The following is a 14771-nucleotide window of genomic DNA, read 5'->3' on the forward strand; positions in this document are numbered from 1 at the left end:
GCGTTGGGCTGCGCGGCCGGCCGCTCCCCGAGCCGAGGTCCCCCCCCCCCCCCCCCCCCGCTGCTCCCGCGACGCTCAGCCCGCCCGTCCCCCGCCCGTCCCCGGAGCTCTCCGTGCACCCGTGAACCGCGCGTCCCCCTTAGGCGTCCCCTGCGACGTGACACGCCTGTCGCCCCGGGAGATCGCATGCACCACCCGGGCTCCGGGGAAGGGCGCCAGGCTCGCCGCGCCTCAGGCAGGTAAGGGGGTCCCCGGAGCCGGCCCAGGGACTCCCCACCCCCCCCTCGCCACGGGGGGCGTCCGGAGGAGATGCGGCCGCGGTGCATGTCCGTCTCATTCGTCAGCGGGCTCATCCCTCCCCGTGGGCATCTCTCTGCGGCTGCTTCGAGGAGTAGAGATGCGCGTGTGTGCGTGTGTGCGCGCGTGTGTGTGCGTGCGTGCCTCCAGCGCACGCCTGCAGCGGGCTGAAATGGAGGAGGCGGCAGAGCGGGTTTCCCCTGTCCTTCTGTTTGAAGCTTCAGCCCCATGTCCTCAGGCATCATCATCATCATTATTATTATTATTATTATTATTATTATTATTATTATTATCATCATCTTCTCCTAAGCATCAGACCTGGAGGTTCGAGCGTAGTTACGGGTTAAGGGATGTTGACACGTTGCTCGGCCCCGAACTGTAGGCTGTGCTCGAGTGTGCCAGGGGCCGACTGGATAGTTAGACTAGAGGCGGACCGGGAGGAGCGGCCCCCGGGGAGGACAGCTTTCCGAAGAAAGGCCACTCGGGCGTGAACACGCACGCGCAGCGCTGGCCGCAGCCGTCGCCGGCTCCCAGGTCTGCAGTTCTGACTTAAGGCGATCTCCCACCCGAGGAAGCGAACCACTGACCAAGCAGCCGAGGGGATGCGAGCTTCCTGACTCAGGACCTAGAAAGCCTGCTCCCTGCTCGAGGGTTTCCTGCCTTTGCTCCCGAGTCGTGCTAGGGTAACTTCTGGAAAGCGGCCCGTTAGTAAGGTCCTTTGTGAAAACCTTCTGAAGTTTCTTCTGTGGACGTTAGGTGAGTGACTGTACAGGGCAGAGCTCCTCAGGGGACGTTTGGCAATGTATGGAAACAATTTGGGTCACCGCGCCCCGGAGATGCGGTGGACACTGGCCTCTAGTGAGCAGAGATCAGAGACGTGGAGAAATGTGCTGCCACGCGCAGCCCGCACTAGCAGCGCCTGGGGACTGGGATTGAGAAACTCACGTGAAAGTAATTCTTTGTGTAGGCTTTCAATTTTCTACGTACCCCACATTTGCATCTCCATTTTAGGAACTAATGAGGAATAACAGTAGTAATTTTAAATAGTATCACGCATGTATTTATGAATTTGCGTGTGTGCATTAGTGATCTAGCTCATCCCGTTCACGCTTGGCCCCACTTTCATGTAGTTATGAGTGAAGTCTCAAGGTCACTAATCACTTCCTCCAAGCTCTGTCTCTAATAAGTGGTGGGCTGCATCTGAACTCACAGACGTGCAAGGCCGGAGCGGTTACCTGCAGCCCAAGTTACTACCCGCTGCTGATTGCACGTCTGCCTTTGGCCTCAAGGTTTGCTTAATATAAAACATAAATTAGCAAGTACAGCGCCATTTAACACATTTCACGACAACATCCCACCACATAATTGGCTCTGTGTTCAGGTTTGCAAATTGAGGTCATGCCACTTGAGAAAATAACGTAAGGATTGCTAGTTGTCTGGCAATAGGATTTTTATAGAATGGGTGCCAAGGCTGACTCGGACCTGAAAAGATACTGAAGTTTACTTCCACTCGGTAAACACAAAGACCGGCCATTTTACAAGCACACACCACGCCGTCCTTCACACAACTCCAGCCCTTCTTTGCGCCTTCTCTTTCTCCCTAGGACTTGACAGGGATTCAGTGACAAAAGACCTCTGAGAGTGTCTGGACTTCTGAGGAGCACCTGGACCTCTTAGAGTATCTGCTCCTCTGAGGAGTATCTGCTCCTCTGAGAGTATCTCCCCTTACTCCCTCTGATCAAGTCTCCTTTTTGCAAGAGGGCCGATTTCTACCCAAGGAGTATTTTCTGCTCTCCGGCACGTCGGGAGCGTGGCCGTCTCTGCCCCTGGCCTCCCGCAGCTCGGCTTTACACACCGTGCCCGTGTCATGGGGGGGGGGAGACCCTGTTTGGGATGGAACGCTGTCCATCTGAGTCCATGACATGAGTGTGTGTGTGTGTGTGTGTGTGTGTGTGTCTTCCAGGCAACAGAGGGCTTCTGTTTGAAGTGGGAGCTGCTCCCGAGGGCGCGGAGCTGACCCCAGCCAGCCCCGGCTACCGCTGGCAGATCGTCCCCCACGCCAGCTCTCCGCCTGGGTTTTGGTCGCAGGAAGGACGACCTTTCAGGTACGTCGCTGGAAAGGCCAGCGTTTCCCCTAGAGGCAGGCTGACGGGTTCACACGAGGGCGGGGTGCAGAGGAGAACGTCGGGGAGGGTTCCGGGGCCGAGCTGCCCACCACGGCGGCTCCGCGAGAGCCGGGGAGTGGGCCTCCCGAGGGGGGGGGCACGCGGGGTCCCGGGGCCCTGCACGGGGGCGCCCACGCCTGCGGATCGGCGCCGCCGCCTCCGCGGGCACCACTGCCCTCCGGAGCCCTGAGCTGGGCCCCGGGGCAACAGAACGGCCGGGAAGGCCGGGGTCACGGCGTGGCTCTGAGTGAGTAGCCTAGACTGCGTGCGGTGCTGAGGGCCGGGGCTGCCTCCATCGTGACCATCACCAACAGCTGGATACCGTGACCACCACTTGGCCTGCAACCCGGGCCTTGGCCACGCCTGACCCACGCCGTGTTCTCCCGCGTGCAGGGCCCGGCTCAGTGGGTTCTTCGTGGCTCCAGAGACAAATAACTACACCTTTTGGCTCCAGGCAGACAGCCGAGCGGCCTTGCATTTCAGCCGGTCAGGGGAGCCGGGAGACAAGGTAGTCACGTTCTCCTTGTTTTCCTTCCCTCTCTCACCGCGTTCCCACGTCCACGGGGCAGGGAGACGGCCGTGACGTGTGACGTGTCACCAGCCGCGCCTGAGCTGCTGAAGGAGGGCATGGCTGGCTCTCTCGGTGCCCGTTCCTTAGCACGCTGTTCTCGCAAACCCGGCCTTACGCTAGGTTTTTACAAACCGCGTCTCTTACCTTCGTTGCATCTGTGTGACACGCACGCACACACACACACACACACACATTTATTTGCCTCAGTTTTCCAGATGAGGAAAAGGAGACTGAGCAGGATTACGTGGCTGTTCTGCAGCTGCGTGGGCATTTCCAGGGTTGGAAGTCAGACTCGTGACGCCCACACTTGTCCTTTGCCACTAGTATTGGATTACATTAGATTAGCCTCACGTACAGATCCTCCCATCAGCTCTAAACGTCACAAAACCACACGAGATGCCGAGCACACGTCTCTGCGGTGGAGTTGCTCATGGCTAGAGAGTCGCCGGTCGGTTTTTGGGCGGCAAAGCCACGCTAGATACCCCAGAGGCCGCACGCTGTATTCCGTGGCGTAATGGCGGCCCGGCGTGGTAGGCTGGCTGTTTTTCTTTAAACGGGACCTATTGTGATGGTTAATCTCGACTGCCAATTTGACTGGATTGAGAGGTGCCCAGGAGACCGGTGCAAAGCGTCGGGGAGAGGAGGCGGCCATTAGCACGGCCAGCGTCGCCCCTGTGGAAAGGCGGCGGCTCGGGGCGCGTCCTCCTGGGCGCGGTTCCCCTGACGCCCACTCTGTGGGCGTGTCCCCGCCGCCCCCCTCTGCTTCTCCGGGCACAGGTGAGGGTGGCCTTCCTGGGGGTCGGCACTGCGGACTGGTTCGACTCCTGGGAGCAGCACGGGGCGGAGGGGGCGTGGCAGCAGAAGGCCCCCAAGGTGGAGCTGCGGGGCGGAGCCAGGTACTACCTGGAGGCGGAGCACTGGGGGACGGCGCCCAGCCGCGGGCTGAGAGTGGGCGTCCAGCTCCACAACACCCGGCTGACGCCCGGCGCGGCCCCCACCTACCTCCACGAGAAGCACCAGCTCCGCGCCCGCGCCCTGAGGCGCCCCGAAGTGCAGGTCAGCTGCTCCTCCCCCCGGGACGGGGGGCTGGGGGGAATCCTGCTGCTTATAGAAGGGGGGCTGGGGGCCGGGGCCCGGGAAGCAAGACCTAACACTGCCCGCTCAGAGAGTGTACCCGAGCCTCATACTGAGATCAGAGCGTGTGTACCCGAGTGTCACTACTGAGATCAGAGAGTGTGTACCCGAGCCTCATACTGAGATCAGAGCGTGTGTACCCGAGTGTCACTACTGAGATCAGAGAGTGTGTACCCGAGCCTCATACTGAGATCAGAGTGTGTACCCGAGCCTCACTACTGAGATCAGAGAGTGTGTACCCAAGCCTCACTACTGAGATCAGAGCGTGTGTACCCGAGTGTCACTACTGAGATCAGAGAGTGTGTACCCGAGCCTCATACTGAGATCAGAGAGTGTGTACCCGAGCCTCATACTGAGATCAGAGCGTGTGTACCCGAGTGTCACTACTGAGATCAGAGCGTGTGTACCCGAGTGTCATACTGAGATCAGAGCGTGTGTACCCGAGCCTCACTACTGAGATCAGAGAGTGTGTACCCGAGTGTCACTACTGAGATCAGAGCGTGTGTACCCGAGTGTCACTACTGAGATCAGAGCGTGTGTACCCGAGTGTCACTACTGAGATCAGAGAGTGTGTACCCGAGTGTCACTACTGAGATCAGAGAGTGTGTACCCGAGCGTCACTACTGAGATCGCCTTACTTTTTGAAAACATTCCCCATGATACAGTCCTATGCCACACACATGCACACACACACACACACACACACACACACACTGGATTTTTTTTTTTTTTTAGTTTTGCCCTTATGGCTGTTGAAAAACTTGAATTTTTTGGTTCACTTTTTTTTTTTGGCCAGTCCTGGGGCTTGGACTCAGGGCCTGAGCACTGTCCCTGGCTTCTTCCCGCTCAAGGCTAGCACTCCGCCACTTGAGCCACAGCGCCGCTTCTGGCCGTTTTCTGTATATGTGGTGCTGGGGAATCGAACCTAGGGCCTTGTATATTCGAGGCAGGCACTCTTGCCACTAGGCCATATCCCCAGCCCTTGGTTCACTTTTGATGTACAATGAGGCCTTCTCAAACTTCCAGTCTGACAGCAACATGGACAGGACATAAATAATCACAGAAAAAGAATAGAAAGCAAGTGATTTAAGAAGTGAAAAGCTAGCTGGGCGCTGGTGGCTCGCGCCTGTCATCCCAGCTCCTCAGGAGGCTGAGATCTGAGGATCGCGGTTCAAAGCCAGCCTGGGCAGGAAAGTCCGTGAGACTCCAATGAGCCACCAGGAAACCGGAAGTGGCGCTGTGGCTCCCGTGGTCGAGCGCCAGCCTTGAGCTGAAGAGCTCAGGGACAGCACCCAGGCCCTGAGTTCAAGCCCCACCACCACCACCACCAACCACAGAGAAAGAAACAGATGCTTCTACTCTGCCACGTGGTTCAGAGGGGAAGTGCGAACTGCCCAACCCTAGAGAATGTGCTGGAAGCCTCAGAACCTTCCAGAAGACAGCCCGGGAGGCGGGTTCTGGGCTAGCACGGGGCGGGCTCGGTGGGCAGGCGCTCGATCCTGGCCCGCTTGATGTGTAGATGCTGAACGTGTCGGGCCTGGGAAGCTTCGTCCTCGCCTGGGCCGAGGCCCACAGCCCGCCGCTGCCGGCGGACGCCACGGCTCACCAGGTGACGCCCCGTGCCAGTCCCCGGGGCCGGGGCGGGGGGCCGGGGCGGGGGGCCCGGGCGGGGGGCCGGGGCGGGGGGCCGGGGCGGCCTTCCCTCTGCCTGGGATGTAACCCTTGGCCCTTCCCTCCCTTTTGAATAGATCCAAGCCGGCATCGAGGCGCTGCTCGCGGTGGAGTGCCGGCTGGAGCCAGCTTCAGCCGGCGTGCTGCTCAGGCTTGGCTTTGAACAGGGTGCGGTCTCCGGCTTGATGCGTTCGCCCTGCTTTCCTGTCCCCTTGCTTCTTCTGTAGCATCGGAGCGATCCTCCAGGGTGTTAACGGGGTCCGGTGGACATCGGAGAAGCGGGTGCGGTCACGGAGCCCCACGGGCGTGTCTGTGAGCTCCGCGGGGAGGCCTGCGGTGGGGTCGGGGGTCGCAGGGGAGCCGAGCCCCCTGGGGGAAGCCTGCCCACCCCATTCCCACCTCAGGAGGAACAGCAGCCGCTCAGCCGGGCGCCGGTGGCTCGCGCCTGAAATCCCAGCTACCCGGGAGGCTGAGATCTGAGGATGGGGGGTCGGAGCCAGCCCGGGCAGGAAGATCTGTGAGACGATTGTCTCCAATCAACTACCCAGACAGAGCCGGAAGTGGCGCTGTGGCTCACGTGTAGAGCGCTAGCCTTGAACACAAAGAGGCTCAGGGACAGCACCCAGGGCCCGGGTTCAAGACCCAGCACTGGCAAAAACCAAAAACCAAGAACAAAGCCTCCCCCCCGCCCGCTGCCAGCAATTACTCTGAAATCTTGTTGAGTCCTGCAAAAGAATTAGTAGGTAATGTAAGAAAGTAACGGGACCCTAGCTTGCAGTCCTAGCTACTCAGGAGACTGAGATCTGAGGATCCTAGTTCAAAGCCAGCCCAGGCGGAGAAGCATGTGAGATGCTTAGCTCCAGTTAACCAGCAACAAAACAGAAACCTGGGGTTGTACCTGTGGCTCGGGTGATAGAGTGTCAGCCTAGAGGGGGATAAAAGGCAAGGGAGGACGTGAGGTCCAGAACCTAAGGCCCCTCCCGGCGCAGACACGGAACGGAATCCTCCCGAGGCGAGGGCTGTTTCCGGAGTGAGGATGCTTCCGTTGTTCTTGAAGTAGCAGAGGTTTCCGCCCGCATGTCCGTTTGCGGATGGAACGCATCTGGATGGCTGCCACCCTCCGTCACGACCCCCGCTCCCCCCACTCGGCCCATCCTCGCGTCTCCCGGCCCCCTTTGCACACGTGAGCGCCCAGGACCGGCCTGCATTTGCCCACCCAGTGAGTGAGGCGAGCTCACGCCCCGTTGAGAGAGCACAGGGACGGCCCCCCTCTGGCTTCTCCGCAGGTCCTCACGGTGTGGTACTTGGAGGAGAGGGTACTGAGTAGACAGAGCGACTCCCCGCAGCCGGAGCCCTCCCGCCAGGGTGCTGGGTGCACAGTCCTCTCCCACGGTCTTCCCCACACCAGGGCCCCGCGGTGCACTTCCTGCACACATCCCGTGAAGCTCTTCCCATCTAACATCCGTGCCCGCCTTCCTGTTTTCTCGGAACGACATCCAGGCCTAGAAGGTTCCAGCTCGGATGGGGTCCTCACGCGCGGCACGGAGCCCTTCTGTGGCAGGTTCAGCCTCTGCCAGCCCCGGCGCCTGGTGGTCACCCCTCCGGCGATGCCAAGGGGCTACCGGCTGGATCGGTTCCCCCACGTGAGTCACGGGGGCCTCCCCGCCAGGGAGCCGCGCCGGGCGGACGGCTGGGGCCATCTGTCCGGAGCGCGGGGGGCTGAGGGTCCAGGTTCTAGGTCTGGGGGTTCAGGTAGGGACGGGCACACCCAGCCCCGATGTGCATGCCGCCCCTGGGGATGTCTTGGTGGTAGCGTTCGCTGGGGGGACGGAAGCGCTCGTTGCCCCTCGTGTTCTCGTTGGTCTCGAGGTACCAGAAAGAGGCTGGATTGTGCGGCGGGGCCGTGTGCGTGTGAGTCAGTGTGCGTGTGAGTCAGTGTGCGTGTGAGTCAGTGTGCGTGTGAGTCAGTGTGCATGTGAGTCAGTGTGTGTGTCAGTGTGTGTGTCAGTGTGCGTTTGAGTCAGTGTGTGTGTGAGTCAGTGTGCGTGTGAGTCAGTGTGCGTGTCAGTGTGTGTGTGTGAGAGTCAGTGTGCGTGTGAGTCAGTTGTGCGTGTGAGTCAGTGTGCATGTGAGTCAGTGTGTGTGTCAGTGTGTGTGTCAGTGTGTGTGTGTCTGTGTGTCAGTGTGCGTGTGAGTCAGTGTGTGTGTGAGTCAGTGTGCGTGTGAGTCAGTGTGCGTGTGAGTCAGTGTGTGTGTCAGTGTGTGTGTGTCTGTGTGTGTCAGTGTGCGTGTGAGTCAGTGTGCCTGTGAGTCAGTGTGCACGTGAGTCAGTGTGCGTGTGTGTCAGTGTGCGTGTGTGTCAGTGTGCGTGTGAGTCAGTGTGTGTGTCAGTGTGTGCCTCCGTCCTCCCGCTCCCAGATGGGGGTGATCAGGCCTCAGTCGCGGGGAGACGGTGGCCACGAAGGGGAGCCACGTGGAGAGGGCCCGGGTGGGTGGGGGTGGAGGCCCCGCCCATCTTCAGCCTCACCCCGACTTCAGGTCTCCCCGCTGGAGTGGAGCGGGAACTGCTGCTCAACCCCGGGGGGAGGTGGGGGGCCTTGAAACAGCCTACTGGGAAGCCTGCTGCCGCGATGGAGTCAGAAAGCAAGGGTGTGGGGCAGTTGGAGTTGAGGAGAAGGGGGGCGCTCGAGGGTGTGCACCCCAAGGTGGGGTTTCTAACTGAGATGCTCGAAAACCCACATTGCCAGGCACGGTGCCAGGCAAAACCCCCCAACCAAAACCCAACCCAAACATGGCAGATGACTGTCAGCATCTTGGCCCCCAGAGAAAGCATGGACTGTCCCCCCGCCCCCCCATGGTCCCCACTGCCCCCCCATGGGAAAGAGCACTTGCAGCTGTTGGTGTCTCCTGCTAGACAGGAAATTCCGGGAGGCGGGTCTGGGTTCTTTTGTGGCTCAGGGTGGGGTGTAGACACGTGAGCACGTGGCCGTTTCGTGGCTCAGGGTGGGGTGTAGACACGTGAACTCGTGGCCGTTTGGGGGGGCTCTTCTGGCACCCACAGAACGGAGCCCTGGGCTCGCTTGCCGTTTGCAGCTGTGTGTGGCTCTCAAGGGCCTGGCGGACGCCGTCCTGCGGGTGGTGGTGACCTTCGCCGCTGGCCCCCGAGATGCCCCCGAGAACGTGACCTGTGCATGGAGCCCCGGGGCCGCGGGGCCCGAGAGGTAGCGGAGCGAGGGGGTGTGTGCGGGGTTCCTCCCACCTGGAGACGCGGCTTTGGGGGGAACCGCGGCCCGTGGAGGGTGCTCCGTCTCCGTGCTCCCTCCCGTGTCCAGGCCTGCCGAGAGTCGGAGGCTGCATTAGGGAAGGAGCTCAGAGGATGCTCGTGACCTAGCCAAGGAGGAGCGCGGGCTCGGGGGGTGTGCCAGTCACCACACTGCCTCTGGCCAGTGACTGCCACCTGCTGAAGGCACAGGACTCTCCATTCAGTGCTCTTCCACATTTATTAAAGAGCTCAGAAGGGTTCTAAGCCAGAATGAGTCACTTAGAGCCAAATGCATGACGTGCTTATGAAATCCGCTGTGGGTTGCAGCGTGCAGTGTGGTGTGGCTTGCGGTGTGCAGTGCGGTGTGGGTTGCACTGTTCAATGCAGTGTGGGTTGCAGCATGTAGTGTGGTGTGGGTTGCAGTGTGCAATGCAGTGTGAGTTGCAGCATGCAGTGCATTATGGGTTGCAGCATGAAGTGCAGTGTGGGTTGCAGTGTGCAGTGTGGTGTGGGTTGCAGTGTGTGATGCGGTGTGGGTTGCAGTGTGTAATGCATTGTGAGTTGCAGCTGCAGTGCATTGTGGGTTGCAGCATGCAGTGCTGCATGGATTGCAGTATGCAGTGCAGTGTGTATTGCAGCATGCAGCATGGTGTGGTTGCAGCGTGTAGTGCATATGGTTTGCAGTGTGCTTTGTGGTGTGGATTGCAGTGTGCAGTGTGGTGTGGATTGCAGAGTGTATTGTGGTGTGGGTTGCAGTGTGCAGTGCAATGTGGGTTGCCACATGCAGTGCAGTGTTGGTTGCAACATGCAGCGCGTTATGGGTCACAGCGTGTGATGCAGTGTGGGTCACCGCATGCAGTGTGGTGTGGGATGCAGTGTGAAGTGCAGTGTGGGTTGCTGCGTGCCATGCAGTGTGGGACTCAGTGTGCAGTGAGGTGTGGATTGCTGCGTGCAGTGCAGTGTGGTTGCAGCTTGCATTGCAGTGTGGCGTTGTTTGCAGCACACAGTGCGGTATGAGTTGCAGCGTGCAGTCTGGTGTGGGTTGCAGCGTGCAGTGTGGTGTCATTGCAGCATGCAGTGCGGTGTGGGTCGCAGCGGGCAGTGCGGCATGGGCTGCAGTGTGCAGTGCGGTGTGGGTTGCAGCGTGCAGTCTGGTGTGGGTTGCAGCATGCAGTGTGGTGTCATTGCAGCATGCAGTGCGGTGTGGGTCGCAGCGTGCAGTGCGGTGTGAGTCACAGCGGGCAGTGCGGCGTGGTTTGCAGCATGCAGTGCAGGTTGGGTTGCAGTGTGTGGGTCGCAGCGTGCAGTGCGGTGTGAGTCACAGCGGGCAGTGCGGCGTGGTTTGCAGCATGCAGTGCGGCTTGGGTTGCAGTGTGTGGGTCACAGCGTGCAGTGCGGCGTGGGTCACCGCGGGCAGTGCGGCGTGGGTCGCAGCGGGCAGTGCGGCGTGGTTTGCAGTGTGTGGGTCGCAGCGGGCAGTGCGGCGTGGTTTGCAGCGTGCAGTGCGGCTTGGGTTGCAGTGTGTGGGTCGCAGCGTGCAGTGCGGCGGCGCTGGGCGTGGCGGCCCGATGGCCGGCCTGGGTGCGGTCTCCCCGTGAGGACGGCCACAGCGGAAGCGGCCTCATCTCGGGTGGGGTCGGCACCGGCTGCCCAGGGCCGGATGTGGGCGCCGCGCCCCGGGGCCTCTGCCGGGGCGTCCCGAGGAGGCTCCTCGGGGCTCAGGCGGCTCCCCCCCCGCCCCCTGCAGATGGCAGTTCGCGTGCACTGACCTGCGGGACGCGTGTGTGCGCAGTTCCAGGGCCCCGCGGCCCCTGGCAGCGCGCGTGCCCCTGCTGGTGTGGCGACTCCACCTCCTCCCCGGAGCCCCGGAGCCCCGCGCGCTGTGCGTGGACGAAGTCGTCATCGCAGACGCCAGCCTCACAGGTGGCCGCCCTTCCGCCCCCCAGGCTGCTGCTCCCCGTAGCAAGGAGGGAGGGGCCGCCCCACCTGGCCTTCCCCCTTCTAGAAGCGGGGGGGGGGTGGCGTTGGTGTCATTGGTCCTGAACCTCTTTTCCCACCGATCGCACGCCCTGTTCTCCCTTCTGGAGCTCAGGCCCCGGGCCCGGCCTCACGCTTTCTGGCGGAGGACCACTTCCCTCCGCTGTGAAGCGCTGTGCTAAGAACCCTGCCTCCTTGCACTGTTGTAATATACGTAACGACCAGCCAGCTTGATAGAAAACATCCATTCCACGTAAGCACGTGACAAATAGCACCCATTGCCATGATTACTAGCCGTATGTGGGATAGGATTCGCCTCTCCTTGAAGGAGGTGTCATAGAAAGCGCTAGAAGGAATGCAGTACTTCCTCTGGACTGTGAGTCAGAGGCCCGGCTTGCCATCTTGGAGGCAGGCAGCAGGAGAGAGAACACCTCTGCCCTTCCTCTCCACCCACGACCTCCCACTCATTACCTAGAGGTCGGGCCTTACCCCACGCCCCACAGACTTCCCTTCGATTGTTCTCGGGCGCCGTGGTCCCCCTGGGCACCATTTGCCCACCTTGTCCTTCAGACAAAGTGTCCCCCTGGGTCTGCTGAGCTTGCCTGTCACGGAGCCTGCCCGAGGCCATTTGTCCCCGAGACGACACAGCTGGTCACGACGGGGCGCTCATTGGGTCGTGGGTGTCTAGTTTCTCGAGCTGACTTGGGAAGCGCCCAGCCCCGTGGGCCTCTGGTGGACTCGGTCTCCGTGGTGGGATCGCCTCCCGTCTTCAACGTCTCCGTCTGGCCGGCGGGGTGCGGCGTGCGCGTGCCCCTCCTCACCGCCAGGTAAGCGCTGTGGCCCCGCCGCGCCTCCCCTGGGGCTCTCGGAGGCGGGGCTCCGTCGGGACGGACGATTTCACCTGGACACGCCCACTGGGAGGACTGGGGAACACCTGCGAGCCCGAGCCTCTCGTTCAAGCTTGGGAGAAGTTGCGTTATTTTTTAACGAGTCCCCCGAAGATGCCGAGGCCGCACCGAATTCCTTTCCAGTAGCGGGGTTGATGCGGTGCAGTGTCTCATCCGCACGGGGGGCGGGGGTTCCGGGCGCTCACCTCGCTTCATTTCGCCTGCGCCCATCTTGAACGGCTCCGAAGGGAAAGGAGACGCTAGGAACAGGAACTGGGCCTTCCTGACACGGACCACCAGAGGGCAGCAGAGCCCCGCGCGCGGGGCCGGTTGAGCCCAGAGGCCCCGACGTGTGTGTGTGTGTGTGCCCCCGTATACGTGTCCACACTGCTGTGTGAGTGTGCAAGCCCCCCCCCCCCCGCACACCTCGCCTCTGAAATGAGCTCCCGGGGAGCAGGGGAGCGGAGCTGTGCCGCCGTGGAACCGTCCCCGAGCTCTTCTTGCTCAAAGCCGGAGCCGCGGCGCCTCTTCTGGTTTTCCGTCCTTCCCGGGGCGGCTTTGAACCTCCATCCTCGGGCCTCAGCCTCCCGCGCAGCCAGGATGGCAGGCGCCTTCCGTAATTAGTACTGAGGCTTCCAGACTCTAAACGGTGGGAAAGCAAAGTGCACGGTGCTGGCGCACCGCTGTCTGCGTGGTGAGAGGGAGAGGGGCGCCCCGGGCCCCCCTCGGCCCGCGGGACGGGGCGGGCGGGCCGCGAGCACGCAGCTCGCCGGGTGGCCGGGCCTGGCGAGGCGCCGGGCTGGGCTGGAGCCTGCGTGGCCGTGGGCTCCGGGCCGTGGCCCTTGGCGGGGGAGACCCGGGCCTCGCCCAGCCCGGCCCGCCGCGGTGAGCGCTTGTGTTTCACCCGGCAGCTCCGTGTCCACCCAAGCGGCAGAAGAAGGTTCTGGACTCCCGCGGGCGACGGCGCAGAGGCTGCAGGGGCCGAGCCCGCCCCTGGGCGGCCACTTCAGCCTCCGGCTCCCGCACACGGTGATTCGGGGTAAGGGGCGTGGGGGCCGCACCTCCCCCCCCCGGGGCTGGGGGGTCCTCAGCGAGCCCGCGGGGTGCTGCACCCTCTCCCCCTCCCCCTCCCTCCCCCCTCCCCTCCCCGTGCTCAGCCATCAGCTTGTTGTTTTGGAGCTCGCTCTTTCCATCTGGCCGGCAGCGTCTGTCCAGGGGCAGGGAGGGGGGGGATGGGGTGGGGGGGGTTCGGGTGCCCCAGACATCTTTCCGGGGTGTGCAGGGACGGCGAAGGCCGCTGAGCTGTGAGATCTGACGGGGGGCACGAGCCGGTCCCCCCTCCCCCCCCGTGCGGGGCCGCACCGGGCCTCGCCCGCCACCCCAGGCCTCTCGGGGGGCATTTCCGCGGGTGAAGGACAGCAGCCTCCCCCGGGGCCCCGCAACGCCCGTGACCCTGAAGCTGGGGTTCAACCCGGAGCCGGGTGTCCACGCCCCGCGCTGAGCTCCCGTGACCGCGGCGGGGCCTCGGGGAGATGCGGGAATGGCTTTGGAGGACCATTGGGGTTCATTTCCCCCATCTGTGAGACGCCAGGGGTGCCCTGGTGAACCCCCAGGCCGGGCCTGCGGGAAGCAGTTAGCCACATGGAAATTTCCGGTAGAGAACGAAGGAGGATTCGAACGCAGAGCCTCGGCGTTGCTCTCTGGGAAACGGGGAGGGGGCAGGTGGCTTCTGATGGGGAAACCGCAGTCCTGGGCCGACCTCGCCCGGGGGGGCAGCTGTGGTGTGACCCCCCCCCGCCCCCCCACGAAGGGGGGGTGTGGCCGCCCGGGGGTGGGGGCCCGTGGGGGCGCACGGTGTCCGTCTCGGTCCCCAGTGTCCCCTCCTCCCCCCTCCCCCGCAGGCATCCCCGCGCACACGCCCGCCCCCGAGCTCCGCCGGCTCCTGGGGGCCCACGCCGAGGGGGGCGCCGCGGCCGGCCTCGCGGTGGAGGAGCGCGGCTCCTGCTACGAGCGCGCGTGGAGCCTGTCCTGGCCCGCCCGGAGCGGGGACCTGCCGGAGCTCGTCGGGGTACGCCTGGCCGGCCGGCCTGCCGCCTCGCGCCCATGGGGTCCCCCGCGGGGACGGCGGACGTGGTTGGAATCTTTGAGTAAACGAGCTCCGGGATCGCGCCTTCTGGAAGATTCCAACACCTGTCCAGCATCTCCTGCCCCCCCGCCCCCCGCGGGGCAGTTCCAGCTGGGGATCTTCTGTCCCAGGCTGGCGTCCACCCCGCAGGGCCCCCCGCGTCCGTGGCTGGATAATTGAAGCGGATGTGATGGCCTCGGGGGGCGGCGGGGGCAGATGGCGAGGCAGAAGGGACCGGAGAGAAGGATTTGCCGTCTTGGGATAACGACACAGCCAGACGCTCGCGCGCATTTAGGGGTTTAAAAAATAATGCGAGGACCACCTAGCATTCGGTTATTATAAAGCGGAGCCTAGGCCGCTGGGTCAGGTGGGATTCAAAGTCCCGGGGTGGAGAGGGAAGGCGGGTGGGGGGCTTTGACCTTATCTCGGAGCACCTCGTTCTTACAGTTTAAAGATTGTAGACCGTAAGCCTGCGAGGTCGAGAAGCATCTAGAAACCAAGCATCTTGAGACTCAGGTTGATTAGTCAGGCCTCTTTGGGGGAGAAGATTCCGCTTGCAAAGTGAACCCCGGGGTGTCCCTTAGCTGACTTTCGAGTGGACTTGGGATGTCGGTTCCTGTCACTTCAAATGCCCTTTCTAGCCCCCTGGTTCCTGAGGTCATTGTGAGAAAGAGAGATACGT

At 62.5% G+C, this 14771-nt stretch overlaps 1 protein-coding gene across 1 annotated transcript in view; it reads left to right on the forward strand.

Annotated features, from left to right (window-relative positions):
* Positions 1-14771, forward strand: part of Pkhd1 (PKHD1 ciliary IPT domain containing fibrocystin/polyductin) — a 268602-nt gene that overhangs the window by 17376 nt on the left and 236455 nt on the right. The window contains exons 12-23 of the mRNA XM_048347537.1: positions 144-239; positions 2261-2402; positions 2856-2970; positions 3811-4089; positions 5687-5776; positions 5916-6006; positions 7339-7481; positions 8932-9059; positions 10848-11023; positions 11766-11904; positions 12876-13003; positions 13866-14032. Of these exons, the coding sequence (XP_048203494.1) occupies positions 144-239; positions 2261-2402; positions 2856-2970; positions 3811-4089; positions 5687-5776; positions 5916-6006; positions 7339-7481; positions 8932-9059; positions 10848-11023; positions 11766-11904; positions 12876-13003; positions 13866-14032 (1694 nt within the window). The remainder of the gene's footprint in view (positions 1-143; positions 240-2260; positions 2403-2855; positions 2971-3810; positions 4090-5686; positions 5777-5915; positions 6007-7338; positions 7482-8931; positions 9060-10847; positions 11024-11765; positions 11905-12875; positions 13004-13865; positions 14033-14771) is intronic.

The sequence above is a fragment of the Perognathus longimembris genome, chromosome 6 (genome assembly GCF_023159225.1).
Source record: "Perognathus longimembris pacificus isolate PPM17 chromosome 6, ASM2315922v1, whole genome shotgun sequence".
Classification (NCBI taxonomy): Eukaryota; Metazoa; Chordata; class Mammalia; order Rodentia; family Heteromyidae; genus Perognathus; species Perognathus longimembris.